Source organism: Cervus canadensis, chromosome 11 (genome assembly GCF_019320065.1).
Source record: "Cervus canadensis isolate Bull #8, Minnesota chromosome 11, ASM1932006v1, whole genome shotgun sequence".
Lineage (NCBI taxonomy): Eukaryota > Metazoa > Chordata > Mammalia > Artiodactyla > Cervidae > Cervus > Cervus canadensis.
Window position 1 is genome coordinate 18825693 of NC_057396.1, and position 18506 is coordinate 18844198.

General features: G+C 40.9%; 1 protein-coding gene across 1 annotated transcript in view; it reads left to right on the forward strand.

Annotated features, from left to right (window-relative positions):
• The first annotated feature begins 359 nt into the window (after positions 1-359).
• The window catches only part of C11H11orf53 (chromosome 11 C11orf53 homolog), a 38651-nt gene continuing 20504 nt past the window's right edge, over positions 360-18506 (forward strand). Inside the window, exons 1-2 of the mRNA XM_043482800.1 lie at positions 360-450; positions 10164-10273. Of these exons, the coding sequence (XP_043338735.1) occupies positions 441-450; positions 10164-10273 (120 nt within the window). The 5' untranslated portion in view covers positions 360-440. The remainder of the gene's footprint in view (positions 451-10163; positions 10274-18506) is intronic.

Below are 18506 nucleotides of genomic sequence, written 5' to 3' on the forward strand. Positions count from 1 at the left end.
ATTTCCTACTGGGAAATATGTTTCTTTCATACACAGTATCTTTCAAAACCAAACTCTATGTAAAAGGGATAGAAAATTCCACTGCTATTCATAAAACAAATTATAGATTCCTTGTTTCCATAATAAATGTTTAAGAGAGTTTGTTCCTAATGGAAACTCATTGTTACTGAATAAAAATCTACTTGGGGAGGGAAAAAGTACCTTCATATATAATCTACACTGGGGATGCAAATTGTAGAGAAACAGACACCAAAGGATTTGCATTTAATCAAATCTAAAGCAAGTCATTTCAGAAGCATCATTACCATGTACAGAAGAAGCCTTTCCCATCAGAATCAGGCTGACCTTTCCAGGAGATTGGCTCCCTTATCAAGGAAAATCCACCATTCACCTGAAATCCTACGTTGCCTTAAGAAGGAAATTTACCAGAACCATCCAGAATGGAAAGTGGTGAGTCAATATCAATTATCTAAAATTTTTTTAAAAACTTTGAGAAGCCTAGTGTTTATTTTTGACATCACAAAGCTATAACAGAAAGCAAAGGACAAGAAGAAATATCCCTAACTTTAGCTTGAACATGAAAAGCTATCAAAACAGACCAGAGACCAACAACTTAGAACTCTTGATAATATTTTCACAATTCTGTTCACATTTAATTACTAATTGTTGGATTTATTTTGCTGTATCAAGTACATGAGGGTATGTTTTCTGAAAGATCAATTCTACTGAACATTAGTTTTATAAAATAACAACCTGGATATTAAAGCATTCTTTTCCAGTGTAGCCATATAGTATATCAGTAACAATTTCTAGCAAGTTTTCAACTGTAAGAAAAGTGCAGGAGAAGAATCCACATTTATAGAGAGCTTGAAATATCTTTTATTCATGCATCTTGCTTTTAAGATTAAGGATGAAGAACTTTCCACATACACATAGTAAGGAAGAGCTGTTATTATATGAATTCAAGCTGTATATAGATCTTTCCTGGTTTGTTCACTCTGAGGATACAGATATTAGTGTCAACATAATAATATTAGTTTAATATTAGTGTCAAGTTTGTGTTTCAGACACAAACTTGAGATTTAAAAGTTAGCATTGTAAGTTTTAATAAATGATAATAGAAGAAATATTCTTTAAACACTTTGTAAAGTAGCTTGAAAGAAAAATTAATATTTTTTTAAAATTCTACAACTCCTCAAAGATTCATCCCCAAAAATTTTTAAAAAGCGATAAGAGAATCTGTCTCCTGCAGTGTAGAACTGGTTATAAATGGAAGTTTTAAGTTTTTGGATCTAATTCTGAGGCTTAAATAGTGCCAGGGGGTGACTACTGGGAGGGGTTCGTGGGTGCCTACGGTAATAGGTAAACCAAACTTCTACAAAATCCTCACATGTTAACTAATTTAGCTCCACTTTTTTAGAAGTTTTAGTCTTTATTTCGGAGTAAAATTTCATAAGCAGTATGTATAAATTAATATACTGAACATTTCCCGATTAGTTGCTGAACTTGTTTTTCCTTGTGCTGTCCTGGAGGTTTCCCATAATAAACTAGTATGGTATCATTTCCCCAGACCAGAAGCAGAGCCACACTCACTGAGCCTCTAGTGGGCATGGAGGAAGCCCTGCATCCTACACGGGGATCTGCCTCCTCCTGGGGAGAGGGCTCTCGTCCTGAGCAAGACAGGCTGAGGTCGGTGGGGGCCGAGAGGGTACCCACAGCCCCAGAACTGGCACCTGAGCCAGACAGTGGGCCAACACACTGTAATACCACTGGCCTGTCCAAGACCTCACTCTCGGCACTTCCCTGACAAGCAGAGAAATGGAACCACTGTGGGTGCTGTTCACCAGTAATCCATCATTCAGGATGTTTATTCTATTCTACTTAAGTGAGAGGGTACCTGTATTTCATACCATCAGGAACTACAATTCAGAGAGACATCGTCTATTATCTTAATTTTACCATTGTCTAATGTTGCAACTCAAAATATGAATTGTCTTCTAAAGTTAGGGGATGGTTTTTTGTTTTATCCTCTTTTTGTTTCAAACTCTTTTTTTATCCCCTTAGCTTATGTAACACACACCTGCTTAGGGACTCTGAAGAATTTAAAAGCAAGAAAATGTATTCCAGAGACTGTCATCAAAAGTAGTAAAATAAGGTGCTTCAAATGTCAAGCGTATTTTATATTTCATAACTAAAAACAATTGAGGAATATCCTACATTTTTAATAACCAGTTGCAGAATGTATGAGTTTGATTTGACAGAAAAAATTGAAATTTTCAGAAACAATATTAAAGCAATAACATCATTAAATCTACTATGGGCCAAGTTCTTCTTCAAAGTGAATAGGAATGAGGAGAAGGCATGACTGAGACAATTTGCTAAGTATACATAGTCACAATACTGATGCATAAATTTTTCCCCAAAATTCGAAAGGATACATGGATTCTTATTAACAAATTTGCTTGTGCTTTCTCTCTGGAAACACATCTTTGTTTTCTCAACAACTGATCTGAATGCAAGTTTGTATCTAGAGTATTTGAATAAAAACTCTTCAGCATCTCCTGGTTTATGCAGGTGTGCGTTCTTTAAATAGACAGTGGACAAGGGGGGAAACGTTTGGAAATAGGCATACTGGCAATATTTTTAAACTCTAAATATCATTCTTCTTTTAAAAAGGAGGATAGGGTAGGTTAAGGAACTTTCAGAATTCCCCAAAACAGGAAGAGTAATCTGGGTAATAGGTTTAAAGAATTGTTAGGAGGTTCCATGTTTTAATAACATGTATTTTAACTAGCCTTTTTTGTATTCACCTCAGAGCCTGGTTTATCCCCATTGTCCTAATTTTCTTACCACCCATGCTCCAGATGAAACTGATCTCTCCCACATTCTAAAGATCTCCAGCCTTTTTGTGCCCCCATTTTCCTCAGATTCTCTAAAGCATTTTATTTACTCCACAAGTAGTTATTAAGCACCTACTAGGTCCCAGGGATGGTGGAGCCTGGTGGGTTGCCGTCTACGGGGTCACACAGAGTCGGACATGACTGAAGCAACGTAGCAGCAGCAGCAGCAGGTCCCAGATACTTAACACCCCTGATTATTCCTCTTCCTCTACACTTCCTCTTTCCTTCAGGCCCCTGTTGCTACCACACCACGGCATCACATGCCTACAGCTCTGCCCCGTCCCCCACCCGCGTCTGCCTTGACCCTCCCTATCTCCTGCCTTTCCCTGGGCATCAGAACTATCACCTTTTCCCAGGGCTCAGGGCTTGGATTTCTACTCCTTTTGCTGAAAAGTCTTCTTGGAGAACTTTATTTCCATAGTTCTAGTTAGCATAGTTTTAGAGAGGTTTCTGAGATATACAACTCTAACCCTTGTCGAAGTTCTCATCTGTCCACAGGATAATTTCACTTGATTAAGCCACCACAACCTCAGAGTCAGCATATTCAAAACTGAACTCTTTTTTTCTGTGTCAGAACCAATCTTCCTGGCTTCTTGAGTTCTCTTCTTAATCATGGTAGTATGTGTCTGTACGTGTGTGTGTGTGTGTGTGTGTTGTTTTGAAAGAGACCTTTAAGATTCCTTAAACCTGCCCTTTCCTGTTCATTTCCAAAGTTTCTGGCTAGCCTGTCACTGTTTTATCATTTTCCATCCTCTCTGCGTCTTCATCCTTAACCCATCCTGAGGTGTGCCCTTAGATTAATCTTCCCCCCAGAATTCCAAATCTTCCTAAATATGGTAAAGTCATAATACTCCCCTATTCAAAAGGAATAGTGGTTTTCACCATCTACAACATAAAGAATAGACTTTTACAGCCTGATTTTCAAGACCTTCAACATTTCCATTATTCTCAACCAAAAAAAAAAAAAAAAAAACACTTTCAACAAATATTTACTGGAGGACTACTAACTGCCTTGCCATTACTCTGGCCTGGAGAATTCCATGAACTGTATAGTCCATGGGATCACAAAGAGTCTGACACAACTGAGCGACTTTCACATTAATAAGTGCCAAGTGCTGTTCTAGGCGTCGGCACTTAAAATGTTCCAATGAGGTAAAGCAAGCAAAGATTCCCATCCTTGTGGAACTTACACTCTAGCAAGGGAGAGGAAGACAATTAACAATAAACTTAATAAATAAGGAAAGTATATAGGATATTTAAAAAGTGACAAGCAACGTATAGAAAAAGTAAAAGAGGGTAAATGCAACTTTAAATATGTTCTCATTGAGAAAATGACATTTGAGCCAAATCTTGAGGGAAACAAGGGCATTTAGTCATGTGGGTGGCAGAGGGAAGAATATTCCAGATAGAGAGGACAGCCTCTAATGCAAAGGTCCTAAGGCAGAAGTGGTGGGTCGATGTGTTTCAGAAACTGTCTGGAGTACATACAGTATCACAAGATGAGATCAGAGATGTGGGGGCACAAGTTTATGTTGGGCCATCATGAGGACCTTGGCTTTTACTCTGAGTAAAATGGAGAGCCATTGTGTGGTTTTGAGAAGAGAACTGAGGCAACTGGAATTTGTTCTTTAGAAAGAATCACTTTGGCTGTTGTGTTAAGATAGACCAGGGATGGAGGAAGAATAGAAGCAAAGAGATCGGTTGGAAGGCTACTGCAGTATCTTTATCAGAGATGACAGTCAATTGTACCTGGATATTAGCAGCAGGTGGTGGTGGGCGGGGTGGGGGGTGGCACGTCCCTGTGGCTCAGATGGTAAAGAATCTGCCTGCAATGCAGGAGACCTGGGTTCAAACCCTGGATTGGAAAGATCTCCTAGAGAAGGGAATGGCTACCCACACCAGTATTCTTGCCTGGAAAATTCCATGGACAGAGGAGCCTCGTGGGCTACAGTCCATGGGGTTGCAAAGAGTCGGACACAACTGAGTGACTAACAAACAGATTACCAGTGGAGCTGGAGAAAAATCTGCAGATTCTGGTCTGTTTCATAGGTGGCACCATCAAACTCCTAAAGGATGGATTGTGAAGTCTGAGAGAAAAGAGAGGAACCAAGAGTGACTCTATAGCTTCTGGGCAATCAGAAGAATGGAGTTGCCATCAACTGAGACAGGAAGGGGTGCCAATGCAGGAGATGCAAGAGATGCAGATTTGATCCCGGGGTTGCAAAGATTCCCTGGAGTAGGAAATGGCAACCCACTCCAATATTCTTGCTTGAAAACGTCCATGGATAGAGGAGCCTAGCAGGCTACAGTCTGTGGGGCTGCAAAGAGTCGGACACGACTGAGCCCAGCACCATCATCACCATTGAGACAGGAAGGTTTCAGATAAGCAAATACAGAGGGAAGAACAAAGTTCAGAGCTGGGCGTGTGGAGTTTGAAACGTCTACTATACATCTGAAAAAAGATGGACATCGAAGTCTAAAGTCCAGGACAGGTCTGGGCTAGGGGTACCCATTTGAACTTCATCTGTATATTGATGGCATTTAAATCTATTAATTCCAATGACCTTAGTTTGTCCCCTTTCTTTCCACATGCCTTGCTCTTTCCCACCAGCCTCTGCCTTTGCTCATGCTAAGTCTAATATACATGACCTTTCTCCCTCCTCCTAACCTATCCACGTCAGTCTGAATCAAGCTTAAGTCCCATCCCTTCCCACAAAGTTTTCATCAACAAACTAAAATACGCTCTTCCCCCTCCCCTAATCCCTCACAAGTGAATGTCTATTTCTCTCACTAAAATAAGGTGTCTTTGAGGACATCTGTTGTAAGTTCTAAATTTATTTTGCATCCCCTGCGGCATATAGCCCCATATTTTGCACCAAAGTCAGTGCCAACCGGTACGTAAGACTGATTTTTTTTTATGGCAAAACTTCAGAAGTTTTGATCTGTTTGTTGGTCATCTCAAGAATTTTATCCCTCTATTAGTCTCCATGTGGTTATTTGTTAAACTTATTTAGAACAGGTATATTTCCTCTAGGCTTTTTGGCATACACATAAAACATAAATAAATAATTCAGATTTAACACATCAATTAAAAAGCCCTTCCCAAAAAAAGTAAAAACAAGACAGTCTGCAAACACACAAAGGATCAGCCTGGACCTCTTCAACATCCACCCCAGACTTCTCAGACCCAAGTCCACACCTCCATCAATCAGCCAGACGTTCCCCCTTTTTGCTCAGCTAGGAATGCCTAGGTTAGAGCTGGCCCCCGCCTCCACAGGAAACTTATAAAATCCCTACTCATGTGTATATCTGAGAACCTCTGAAGGTTCAGAGAACAGAAGGTTCAGACTTCAGAGAACATCAGAATCACCCGAAGGGCTTCTTAAGACACAATTGCTGGGTCCACCCCTACAGTTTCTGATTCAGTATATCTGGAGAAGGACCTGAGAATCTGCATTTTTAACACATTCTTAGCCAGTGCTATTGCTCCTGACGCCAGGTTCACACTGAGGATCACTGGTGTGTACTCTCACTTTGACTTTTCTGTCTTGCTTTGACTCCTATTTTGTTCTCAGTTTTAGTGCTTGAATCACTCTCGTATACCAGGCTGCTAGACGGGCCCCAGAGGCATCTTAGTTACTGACCACATGCTCCAACCACCACCCCTCCCCTGCCCTTCTTTATTCCAGGCTCAAATGTTGAGAGCCAGCTTTTGCCCTTGACCCCAATTTCTTGCTTCCTCTTGAAGATCTCCTTCCATCATTTTTTCCCTCTTTCCTAAATCTTCAGTCCCTCCCTCTTCCTGTTCAAATATTCTCAAGTATCTCCTTCCAGGAATTCATTAAATGGATACAAAAACATACACAAACCTCTCCTTGACCCTGTAGTTCTCTCCAATGATCATCCAACCTCTTATTTCCCTTTCTGCTTCAAACTTCAAGAAGTAGTCTCCCTGTCTCCACCTCTGCCTATGACATTAGTACTTGGCTTCTGACGACCTCACACTCCCAAAACTGCTCTTGCTAAGTCAACACCAGCTACTGGAGTGAAAGCAATGGATGTTTTGCTGTCCTTATCCTCCTGGACAATTCTGTTGTATCTTATTCTTTTTCCTTCTTTCTCAAAATTCCTTCCCTCAAATTCTGTAATGTCTTATTCTCTTGTTGTTGCTGTTTTTCTGGTTCTTCTCCAACCATTTCTTTTTCACTAGGGTTCCCTCCATCTCCTCTGACAACCCTTCAAATGTGGATATACCCCAGGCTTCTATCTTTGATCATTTAGTCTACAACTTCCCAACCAGTGTGTCAGGAATCATCATTGTACGAGTTCCCAAAATATTGATCCTCTGAGCTGTTGGGAGAATCCTGGCCTATTTATCCCAACATGCCAGATGCATATGGTCTTTGTGTGCACCACGGTGCATGTGTGCTAAATTGCCTCAGTCGTGTCTGACCCTGTGGCCTGTAGCCCGCCAAGCTCCTCTGTCCATGGGATTCTTCAGGCAAGAATATTGGCATGGATTGCCACGCCCTCCTCCAGGAGATCTTCCCCACCCAGGGATTGTCTCCTGCATTGGCACCTGGGTTCTTTACCACTAGGGCCTCATGGGAAGCCAGTGCACAATGGTATGGTTCTAATTTGCAAACATTCCAAGAAAGTTTATGCTCTTTCTTGGTTTCATTACTATCGGCATTATGATGACTCTGAAACTTGTGTACCCAAACCAATCCCATGGTGGAAGCCTGAGAATCACCCTTGAATGTTCTCTCCCCTTTCCCTCCTACATCTAAATAATAATTTCCAAATTATTGTTTACTGTCCTCTCCTCGCCCTCCTGTCAACCCTTACTCAGACCCCACAATCTCTTGGATGAATTATCCTGGAATCTTGCTGACTGTTCTCCCTGTGGCTCTGTGATTCTTAAATCTGAATCTGCCCTTCATACAGCTGTTAGAAAAGTCTATCTCAAATGCAAATCTAACCACACTACCCCCATACTCAGAAGCCTCCAATGGCTCACTGCCAACAAGATAAAGTCCGAACTCCTTTACCCATGAGAAACTTCATGACTGAGGCTCCTTCATTTCCTTTCCCCAACCTCATTTTCTCCCTCCTTCTCGTCTTGCCTCCAGGCCTTTGTCCTGCTGCCCTCCATACCTGGATTGCTCTTGCCCATTAATCATCATACCCACCTCTTACCTCTGCTATCAACTTGCCTTCCCTAAATCTGTCCCCACGCTCATGAAGAATTGCCACACTCTGTGTTTTTCTGAGTATTCTGTTCATGCATATTTCTGTACTTGTACTTAGCACATTTGCCTTATAATTGAGTATTTCTTGCCTCCCACAAGATAGCATGTTCTTTTGTATTCCCAGCTCTAACACAATGCCTGACACATAAAAAATACTCAATAAATTATTGATGAATAAATGCACTCTTGGTGTTTCCCCCCAAAATAAGGCCTCAGACACAATTCTAAGAGCAACATTTAGATTCCTTTGGAACAAACATAAAATCCTTAAGCTTTCAATTTGAGGCTGATTTGAAAGAGATACTGCAAGCCTCTTTAATTAAAAGATATATAGACCAAATCCTGTCAAAATAAGACCCAAAGGATCAGTCAAATAACTTTTTTGCCGAAATCAGATTGCATGTGAACTTTATTTGAATTGAATGATAAATTGTCTTGGAACCTAGTTTTATGAGTTTTTTGTTTGTTTGTTTTTTGTCTCCCTCATTGTGTGCAGACAGTTTGTATTTACTTTGGTACTTTTAGCAACATTTTCACATGCATATCTTATAAAATTTTGTGGTCAGTTTTAGAGAGACTATTATACCCATTATACAGATAAAAAAATAGGGCTGAGAAATTGTAATTTTCCGAAGTCAATGGCTCATACGAAGTCAGCAAGCACTGGTTGCCAGGCCAGCAGCCTCTTCCACCCAATGCTCCACTCTACCTCTCATTTTGATTTGGATTTCTTCTTTCTTTCCTTCTTTTTATTCTTTCTGTAATAAGATTTGACTCCTAAGTCAATCCTAGACTAGAGAAGATTTTTTGGTTCTATGCCGTACAGACTAATGCTGAGTTCTGTGCCAGCTGAAAATGCTGGTAAGCCAGCAACACCTCAACTAAAATTAATTGAAACCAACCAACCTACTATAGAACAAGGAGTTCAGAGTTAGAAAATATCTTGTAATTCTTGTAGTTCAACTGCTAATTCAGTGCTTAAATGCTTTCTATAGCACTCCAGACAAAAGGTGTTTCTGTCCCTGCCTGACCATCCTCAGTGACAATGAAGTCACTGCTTATGGAAACAGTGCTGCCAATTTCAGAACATCGGGAAAATATTTTTGTCTATTGGCTGTTATCTCTCTGTCATTTTGTCACGGTGAAAAGTAAGGATTTTTTTGGTAATTAGAGCTACAATATGACCTAAATCTGGATCCTAGCTCAGCTGTTTACTAGCAGCTATGAAGCCTTTCAAATAACTTAGCCCCAAACCTCAGTTTCTTCATCTGTGAAGTGAAACAAATGAAATAACACAAGTAGCCTTGGATTTAATTTCAGAAATTAAAAATACATTTAATAGGGCCTTCCTTGGTTGTCCAGTGGCTAAAGCACCATACTTCCTATGCAGGTGAGCCCAGGTTCGATCCCTGGTCAGGAAAGTAGATCCCACAGGCTGCAACTAAGACTAGCTGCAGCTAAATAAATAAATAAAATTTAAAAAATAAAAATACATTAAGTATTAGTGCAGTGAAGAGATAAAAAATAACTTCCTTCTTTATAACATTATCTTCTTAAAACAGTCCAATTGACCTGTTCACCCACATCAGGTAGGAAGGTGACACAGCAAGAATGTCACTCTGTAACCTGAATCGTACAAATCCAACTTTTGCACCATATCCTAAGCATTATTTCAAGTTGCATCCAATCCTTGATCTTGTAGTTAGAGCATACATTGTAAATCTTTCAGGAGTAAATCTTGGGAAATCAAGAATACAAAAAAGAGGACACTTTGAGGAGCTGTTGTGTAAAGGAGGGCGTAGTCTTTCTTTCATTTAAGCAAAGCTTGGGTCAGTTTCCTTCAGGAACCAGGAGATAGGACTAAATGACCTCTGTTGAAATCACTTAAAACTCGAGTCTAACATTCTAATAAGAAAACAGCATCACAAAAATTAGCCTTTGAATGCATCCATAGGGAGGTTAACCTAATTATACCATCTACATTTGATTCTTACTGTTCCATTTGCTTAAGTCCCAGGAGACTACAGCAAACGAGTGTATCAAGGAGTGAGAGTGAAGCACACGGTCAAAGACCTGCTGGCCGAAAAACGATCCAGGCAGACAAGTAACTCAAGATTTAATGTAAGTCTCAGTTAAATACATTCTAAAGTCTTTGGGGGCTAAGTCCTCTATTAAGGTTAGTTATCTCCCCTTCCTTTTATTTTCACACCAGTCTCTAACCTCTTAAGTCTGATATTCTCCATAGCAAGTGTTAGCCAGGGCTTCCCTGGTGGCTCAGAAGGTAAAGATTCTGCCTGTAATGCAGGTGACTTGGGTTCAATCCCTGGATCAGGAAGATCCCCTGGAAAAGGGAATAAGTACCCACGCCAGTATTCTTGTCTGGAGAATTCCACGGACAGAGGAGTCTGGTGGGCTACAGTCCATGGGGTCTCCCTTTAGCTGGCACACACACTATATAATTACTATTATTAACATTATGGCACATATGTCAATCTATGAGCAAGGATTCCAAGAGCTCTGTGAATTTATAGGCTGCCCACTTCACCTCATGGATATGAAATGATGATGTATCCTGACATTGTCATTTACCCCAGTCAGGAACTAGCAATGGTTCGTTTGGTAGAAATAAAGCTGACCTTCACCCACAGCAGGGGAAGTCACTCAGTCATGTCTGACTCTGCGACTGCATGGACTGTAGCCTGCCAGGTTCCTCCGTCCATGGGATTTTACAGGCAAGAAGAGTGGAGTGGGCTGCCATTTCCTTCTCCAGGGGATCTTCCTGACCCAGGAATCAAACCTAGGTCTCCCACACTGCAGGCAGACCTTCACCCCCAGGTTATTCTAAATCTGATAGAGACAACTTATGAACAAACAACTTCTCTGTAACATGCAAAATCAGATTTTAAAATCCTGGTAGGAGTTGTCTTAAGTCTAATATCTCTGTCTGTCACCCTTGTCTTCATAAATAGCCCCTCTCTATACCTAAAATGTTTAAGTAGTTACACCCAAATCTCCAACAATGATTCTTGAATGGAGATAGCAGTTGGCTATCAGGTTGGGTATATAATCACTCACCTTATTGGGTGAAATATAACAACATGAATATCAGACATCCCCCAGGGCATTGCTGGGGTCAGGACATGGGAACAGATGACCAAGAATAAAGGAGGGGGCCACATATAACACCAACCACAGGGGCTGGGACACAGGGCAAACTGGTTCTTCCAGTATGTTCTGCTCTGAACATCAGCACCAGCTTCAACACTGCTGCAGAGTCAAACTTCTGGGACATGTTTCAAGTGAACTGACTCCAGATTCAATTTCCTGCCATCTAAGAACCCCTTGTATTTTGGGGTCTTCATTTCTTTGGAACCTCCTCTTATCTTCTAGTTCAACAAATGGAGCTTAGTTGATAAACAGAAATCTGAATAATCGGCTTCTCGTCTGCTCATAGTACCATGTTCCTTGTAAAACTTCCTCAGGATCATCTGGAATGTGAGTTAAAAGCGACCCTATGAATCGAGTCTCTTGAGAGAGAGAGAGAATTCAGAGTCTACTCTGAGTGAACCACAGCTTCATGGATGCAAGTGGAGTGCTTGGCCACCCCCACCGCTAGGATTGTGAAACTTGCTAAAGTTCCAGGTGCGCGGTCAGTTGGGAAGATAAGAGTAAAATGAGCGCAATGCCATAGGCAAGGAGCTGATAGTGTGTCTACCCCGTGTGAGTCAGGGTATAACTCCCTCCTCGACATCGTCATGGATACACATACACAATGATAAGGCGCTGTGCCAGACGGAATTATATAACAAGACAAAGAGGTTCCTATTCAAATGGTCGAGGTAAATATATTTTTATTTAAATACTCCCTAACATGATTTTTTAAGCTCTGTGGCTGTGTGTTTTCTTTATTTTTTTTTTTTTTGATGTGTTCGCTTTTTAAAAAGACATAACAATATAAACAATAATAAGTCATATTACACTGTAATTTTAAAATTCAGACTCCTCATCCCTGTACAATGTCTATGAACATAGAGTTATGCCAGGGCTGGGGCCAGGGAATGGTCATTTTTAATAAGCTCCTTGAGTGATTTCTTTGCACATCACAGTATAAGAACTTCACCACAGAGCAAAGAGCAACTATCAAACCCCTCCCCTGAGCCAAGTTTCTTATCTCTACCCAGATAAGAATTTGCTGAGCTATTGCGACTGGCCCAGTGACACTGTGAATGTAATACAGAAGTGGGTACAGGAACCGTGTGATACATGGTCTGTGCCATTAAACATCAAATAACCTGGTGGAAAGGAAAAATGCTTATATATTTTAAAAATATATGACCCTATAACCAAGCACTACACTGAATGCTCAAAACAAAAGACTGGGCAGCATTGCCATGTGATATGAAGACTGGGACACTATTTACATAAGCACAGTTTAAAGTGCACTTCCTGTGTGTTATCTCATTTGACGGACACCCTAGCCCCACGAGACTGATATTGACGTAGTTTTACATTTTATAGTTGAAAAAGTTGAGGACAAAAGAAGGGAAGAGATTATCTGCAGGTTACAGTTAACAAGTAGCAAGTTTTCTGATGCTCAATTCCACATCGTGTTTAAAGGGAAAAACCAATGTGGACTGGAGTAGAATCATCTCTGATTCATGCAGTTTTCATCCGTTTGGACTGTCATCACAAAATACCACAGATGGGATGGGGTAGCTTGTGTGCGTGTGTGTATGTGTACTCAGTTATGTCTGACTCTTTGGAACCCCATGGACTGTAGCCCGCCAGGCTCCTCTGCCCACGAGATTTTCCAGACAAGACCACTGGAGTGGGTTGCCATTTTCTCCTCCAGTGGATCTTCCTGACCCAGGGATTGAACCCGAATCTCCTGTGTCTCCTCATTGCAGATAAATTCTTTACCACTGAGCCACCTGGGAAGCCAAGCTTATGAACAGAAAACATTTCTCACAGTTCTGGAGGCTGGAGGTCTGAGTTTTGGTTGCAACATGGTCAGGTTCTGGTGAAGGCCCTTTCCCTTTTCTGGGTTGCAGGCTTCTCACTGTGTCCTCACTTGGTGGAAGAGCACAGAGAGCACTCTAGGGCCCTTTTATAAGGGCACTAATCCCATTCATAAGAGCTCCACCCTCATGACCCAGTCGCTTTCCAAAGGCCCCACCTCCTCATACGATACAATCACATGGGACCTTAGGATATCAAAGTGACTTTGGGGTGGACACAAACAATCAGACCACAGCACATGCAAAGGAAATCAAAGCATAAGAGAATATATCATACAGAAAGGAGTGGAAAGGGGCAAAACAGCTCTAACTCTGGTCATTCTTCTCAGGCATCAGCTCCATAGGCAGTATGAACTCAGCCCCAATTTCCTGTTGTCATGTGTTACTCAGTGTCTCACTGCTAGTATCTTACTCTCTTCTTCATTTCAAAGATATTTTAAATGCGGATAATTAAATGTACACTGTTCTAATATGTGGCTATTTGGACTTTAGGTATCTCCATGAATTGGTTTTACCATCTACTTGCTCACATTTCATCTCAACCACTCTTCCAAAATATCTGTATATTCCAAGAAAGATAGCATAATAAGTAATCACCGACTCTTAACTTTTTCTGTCCCTGTGGTAAACACAACTCAATGAGCAGGAAACATGGACGTTACTGACAGCACCTAAGGGGCTCTAATGGCTTGAGTAATACCGACACTCCATCCCCTTTTTCATCCAGTTCACTAGGTGACAATGAGTCTGATATCTAGGGCAAGTTCAGATAGGAAAGTCATCCTTACACGTGTTCAAAACTTGCTACTGATAAAGTGCGTGATAACGAGTCAAAAGATAACTTGAGGATATTGGAGGCCCTTCCATACTGTTTTTACTGTATATATCATCCAAGATCAAAACACAGGGCTTCGCAGCTGACACTAGTGGTAAAGAACCCACTTGCCAATGCAGACTGCTGCTAAGTCACTTCAGTCGTGTCCGACTCTTTGCGACCCCATGGACTGCAGCCTACCAGGCTCCTCCGTCCATGGGATTTTTCCAGGTAAGAGTACTGGAGTGGGATGCCATTGCCTTCTCCCTGCCAATGCAGGAGATGTAAGAAATGTGGGTTTCATCCCTGAGTTGGGAAGATCCCCTGGTGGAGGGCACAGCAACCCACTCCAGTATTCTTGTCTGCAGAATCCCATGGACAGAGGAGCCTGGTGAGCTACAGTCCATGGGGTTGCAAAGAGTCAGATGTGACTGAAGTGACTTAGCACACCTGCAGGCCAGAAAACAGACCCAAAAGATTCTACAGCAAATCCTGTGGAATGTGTGAATGCTCATTTAAGTGGCAAAATATGTGATTAAGTAAAGGATCTTGAGTGAAGGCATTTACCCTCTTAAGAAAAAGCTGATCCCTAAATGCAACCCCATGTACTCTACAGAAGGGAGTTGTGCGAGGAACACACCAAAGAGAAGACACACAGGAGGGGCCGTGGCCACGTGAAAGAGCAGGCAGAGCTGGGGCCACGTGATCAGGCAGGAAGCTGGAGGGCCCAGAGTGGGGGCTCCCCTCGAGGCCCCGTGGGGAGCAAGTCCCACCAACACCTCGATTTGGACTGCAGGCCTCCAGAGCATGAAAGAATAAATTTTGGTGTTTTTAAGCCACCCAGGTAGTGGTAATCTGTTCCAGTAACCCTAGGAAACTAGTACACAGATACAAAAACTATGTCCCTCAGATAAGTACTCTCTAGGAAGCATCTATTCAATGCCCAAATTGCTGTTCTGCTCTCTGTGACAGTCCTTGGATAAGTTTACATGGGTTATGTTGACTCATCTTTACCACAGTTTCCTTCACAAACATCTGTTTTTGATACCATGAAATGTTTTCACATTTTTGAAGTAGGAATCAAAGAGGAAAAAATCCCTTGCTTCCGAAGAGACTTTCACCAAAGACTGGACTTAAAACCACTTCTGTTCATTTTAGCCATAATCCTGTGGTTTCAGAACTATTATCATGTGTATCTGTTTTTAAGTAATTGTTTCCTTTTTTTTTTTTTCCAAATTTTTTCTGGGTTACTCGTTACCACACTACTAGATTTTCAACTAGAACACTTTAAATAGGAGCCACTCACCAGCATCTAGCACCAAAAGATGTATGTTTGGACTTTTGATGTAAGTTTATGCTGCACTGTTTCAATTACACTATTTCAATGACATTTCATAAAAACTATTCATTGAAAAATTTTAACAATATCAACAAATTTCAGTGAACTCTCAGCTATCATCAGTAAAATTTAAAAGAAGAAGAATTGATAGGTGAATGGATAAAGAAGCTGTGGTACATATATATAATGGAATAATACTCAGCCATAAAAATGAGGTGAATGAACCTAGAGACTATTATACAGAATGAAATGCCAGAGAGAGAAAAACAGATATAGTATATTAATGCATATATACGGAATCTAGAAAGATGGCACGGATATGAACGTATTTGCAGGGCCAAAATAGAGACGCAAACATAGAGAACAGACCTGTGGACGCCGTGGGGGAAGGCGAGGGTGGGACGAATTGAGAGAGCAACGTGGAAACACATACATTACCATATTTAAATTAGATAACCAGTGGGGATTTGTTGTATGACGCAGGAAGCTCAGACCTGTGCTCTGTGACAACCCACAGGGGTAGGATGGGGTGGGAGGTGGGCGGGAGGTTCAAGAGCGTGGGGATATATGTATACCTATGGCTGATTCATGTTGATATATGCAGAAACCAACACAACATTGTAAATAATTATCCTCCAGTTGAAAATTAATCAAATTTAAAAAATAAACCTGGCTAAAATAAATAAAACTAGAATATATAAATAATTTTTAAAAAGAAGAGGCAGTAAATCTAATAGCCATAATTTTTCATTTTGTTTTGAAATTCAGTGAACAGTTTGCAGGCTATTGAGCTTTCTGATCAATTTTTCCTCAAACTATGATTAAGGTTCATTTAAAATTATTGAATATACAATAGTTGCATGAGGGGAAAAAAATTCTGAACTTGCTAAATAGGAAACAGAACTCAGCTTGGAGTTAAAACTGAGTAGTGGAATGGTGGATACAGTGCAGTGTTGGGGATTAAGAATGGACTGGGTAATCAGGGTCTGATGTTTACTCTATTTTATTGGTTTATGGACATCCTAGCAGTTATCCTGTTCTACTCATTCATCAAAATGCTATAGTGAGGAACAATAAGGAAATAGATGTGAAAGTGATTTTAAGTTAATATTCTACATAAACCAGAGGAAAAACAAACGATGACTCCTGGTGGTTTTTAGAAGACCCAAACTGAGAAAAATGTTGAGGAGCTATATCCCAAATGAGAAATATATTCGGATTAGACCAGCCTTGAATTATATACCATATGCATACACAGACCAAAATCTATTTCCACTCGATATGATCCTTTTTATATTAAATTCAAGTATCTCCTTTCCAAATAGTAAGCCTCAATAGTAACAGTTATTTTCTTTTTCTATGTTTTCCTGAATCCTTACACTTAAATCAGCTGCTAAAATCTCTACATCAAGAACATACAGGATAAGGCTGCAATGTCAGCTGGGTATCTCCGTTAATCACCCTTTCCTGATTATTTTTGGAAGTTAACATTGTAAACACAAAAAAGAAGCATGATAACAGTACATACTGATGGAAAAACCTGGAAGAACAGAAGGTGAATGGAAGTCATATAATGCGTTTACAACATAGATTATATGAAAGTGTTTGATCTTCCTTGAGAGGTCGGTGACCTCTAACTGTCGAACAGATGCACATTGTCCAGCTCCATCTGTAACAACTGTCTTTCCGTCAGGACTGCTGGTTAGAGATTTGTTTTGTTCTGTATCCAGCTGCTGTTTTGTGGCACCAGTCACGTGCGCCTTTCGGTTACCACCAAGTGTAAACATGATGTCCGTATCTGTGATTTGCATTTGAGTTTCTCATGAGGTATTAAAAAATGGAAATAGGCAATTAAAAATTGCATGTTATAGCATCTCAAAGTTTCTTTGATTTCCCTGAAACTTTGGAAAACACTTCTGAGACTTCTCTTTGGCATTAAAAAAGAAATTGCTCCCTCCTCGGTCTGTTTGAATCCCCTACTTCTGGCTATCAGTGGTCTCCAGGAATTCCTCTCTCCTCTCTGGGCCTCTGTCCTTGTCAATACAAGTAGAATTTGGTTGGTCCTATTTCAGTATTCAATTTTAATACTCAAACTTTTAACAGTTTATCCCATCCCCTTACTTCTTTACTATTCGTATTTCAAATGTTCCCATCTCACTATGGTTTGAAATATATCTCAGTTTCTGAGAACCAGCTCATATTCCAATTCCAGCATCCTTGAGCTGAAGTTTCAGATCACTCTGTCATCTGGGAACCCTCAGTGCTCAGATTCGCAGGGGTTTCTCATCTAAGACACAGACAGCATAGCATGATGAAGAGTTTGGACTCTGGATCCAGATGACCTGAATGCAAATCCCAGCACTGCCATTTGCCAACTGCATGATGACTGTAAAGGTACTTTAATCTTAGTGTCAAAGGAAGATAATAATATCTGCCTCCCAAAGTTAACATAAGCATTAGATTTAACATGTGTCAAGGGCTTTGCACATGGTATGTGTTCAATCAATGCTAGAGCATTAAATATTTCATCCAATGAACATTAGCATTCAAGTGATATAAGAAATTCACTGAACTGAAGAAATGTACAGCCCAGCTGAGAGAAGGAATTACACATGAAATAAGTGATTAAAAATTAAAAGACAGCTTTGGTATCCAAGCCCAAACACAGGACGGTGACCATCAGTGAGCAGGACAGAGGCTGAAAAGAGGGCGGGCAAGACATGGTCAGGGAAGTTGAAAGACTTCTTGGAGGAGCATGAGCCTTGAGCTAAGCTGGGAAAGAAGAAAACTCAGGTGGGCAGTGACAAGGGGCAGAGTTCAAAAGAACGCGAGGAGGGGTGACCATCCAGAGGGAGAGGAGAGACTCTGTGATATGCTAAGTGGGTGGACCCACTTAGTCTAAGTGGTGGAGAAGTGAAGCAGCCTGGTGTGTGACCTTTCAAAATTTAGTTCTAGTCTTGCCTGCAGAGGTATCCCAGACACTCCCCTCTATGCCCATAGCCTCTGGTTGGCCGGTACATGGTGCATGGCATGTTGTAAGTGCTCAGAAAATGGCAGCTTTTATGGCTTTCCTAGTATCTGGAGCATGGCAGCATTTGATAATTGTTATCTGTTATGTTAGTGTTCTGTGAAAAGGAAGACATCCAGAGGTGGTGGTGAGCTCTGAACAGCAACCTCGGGAAA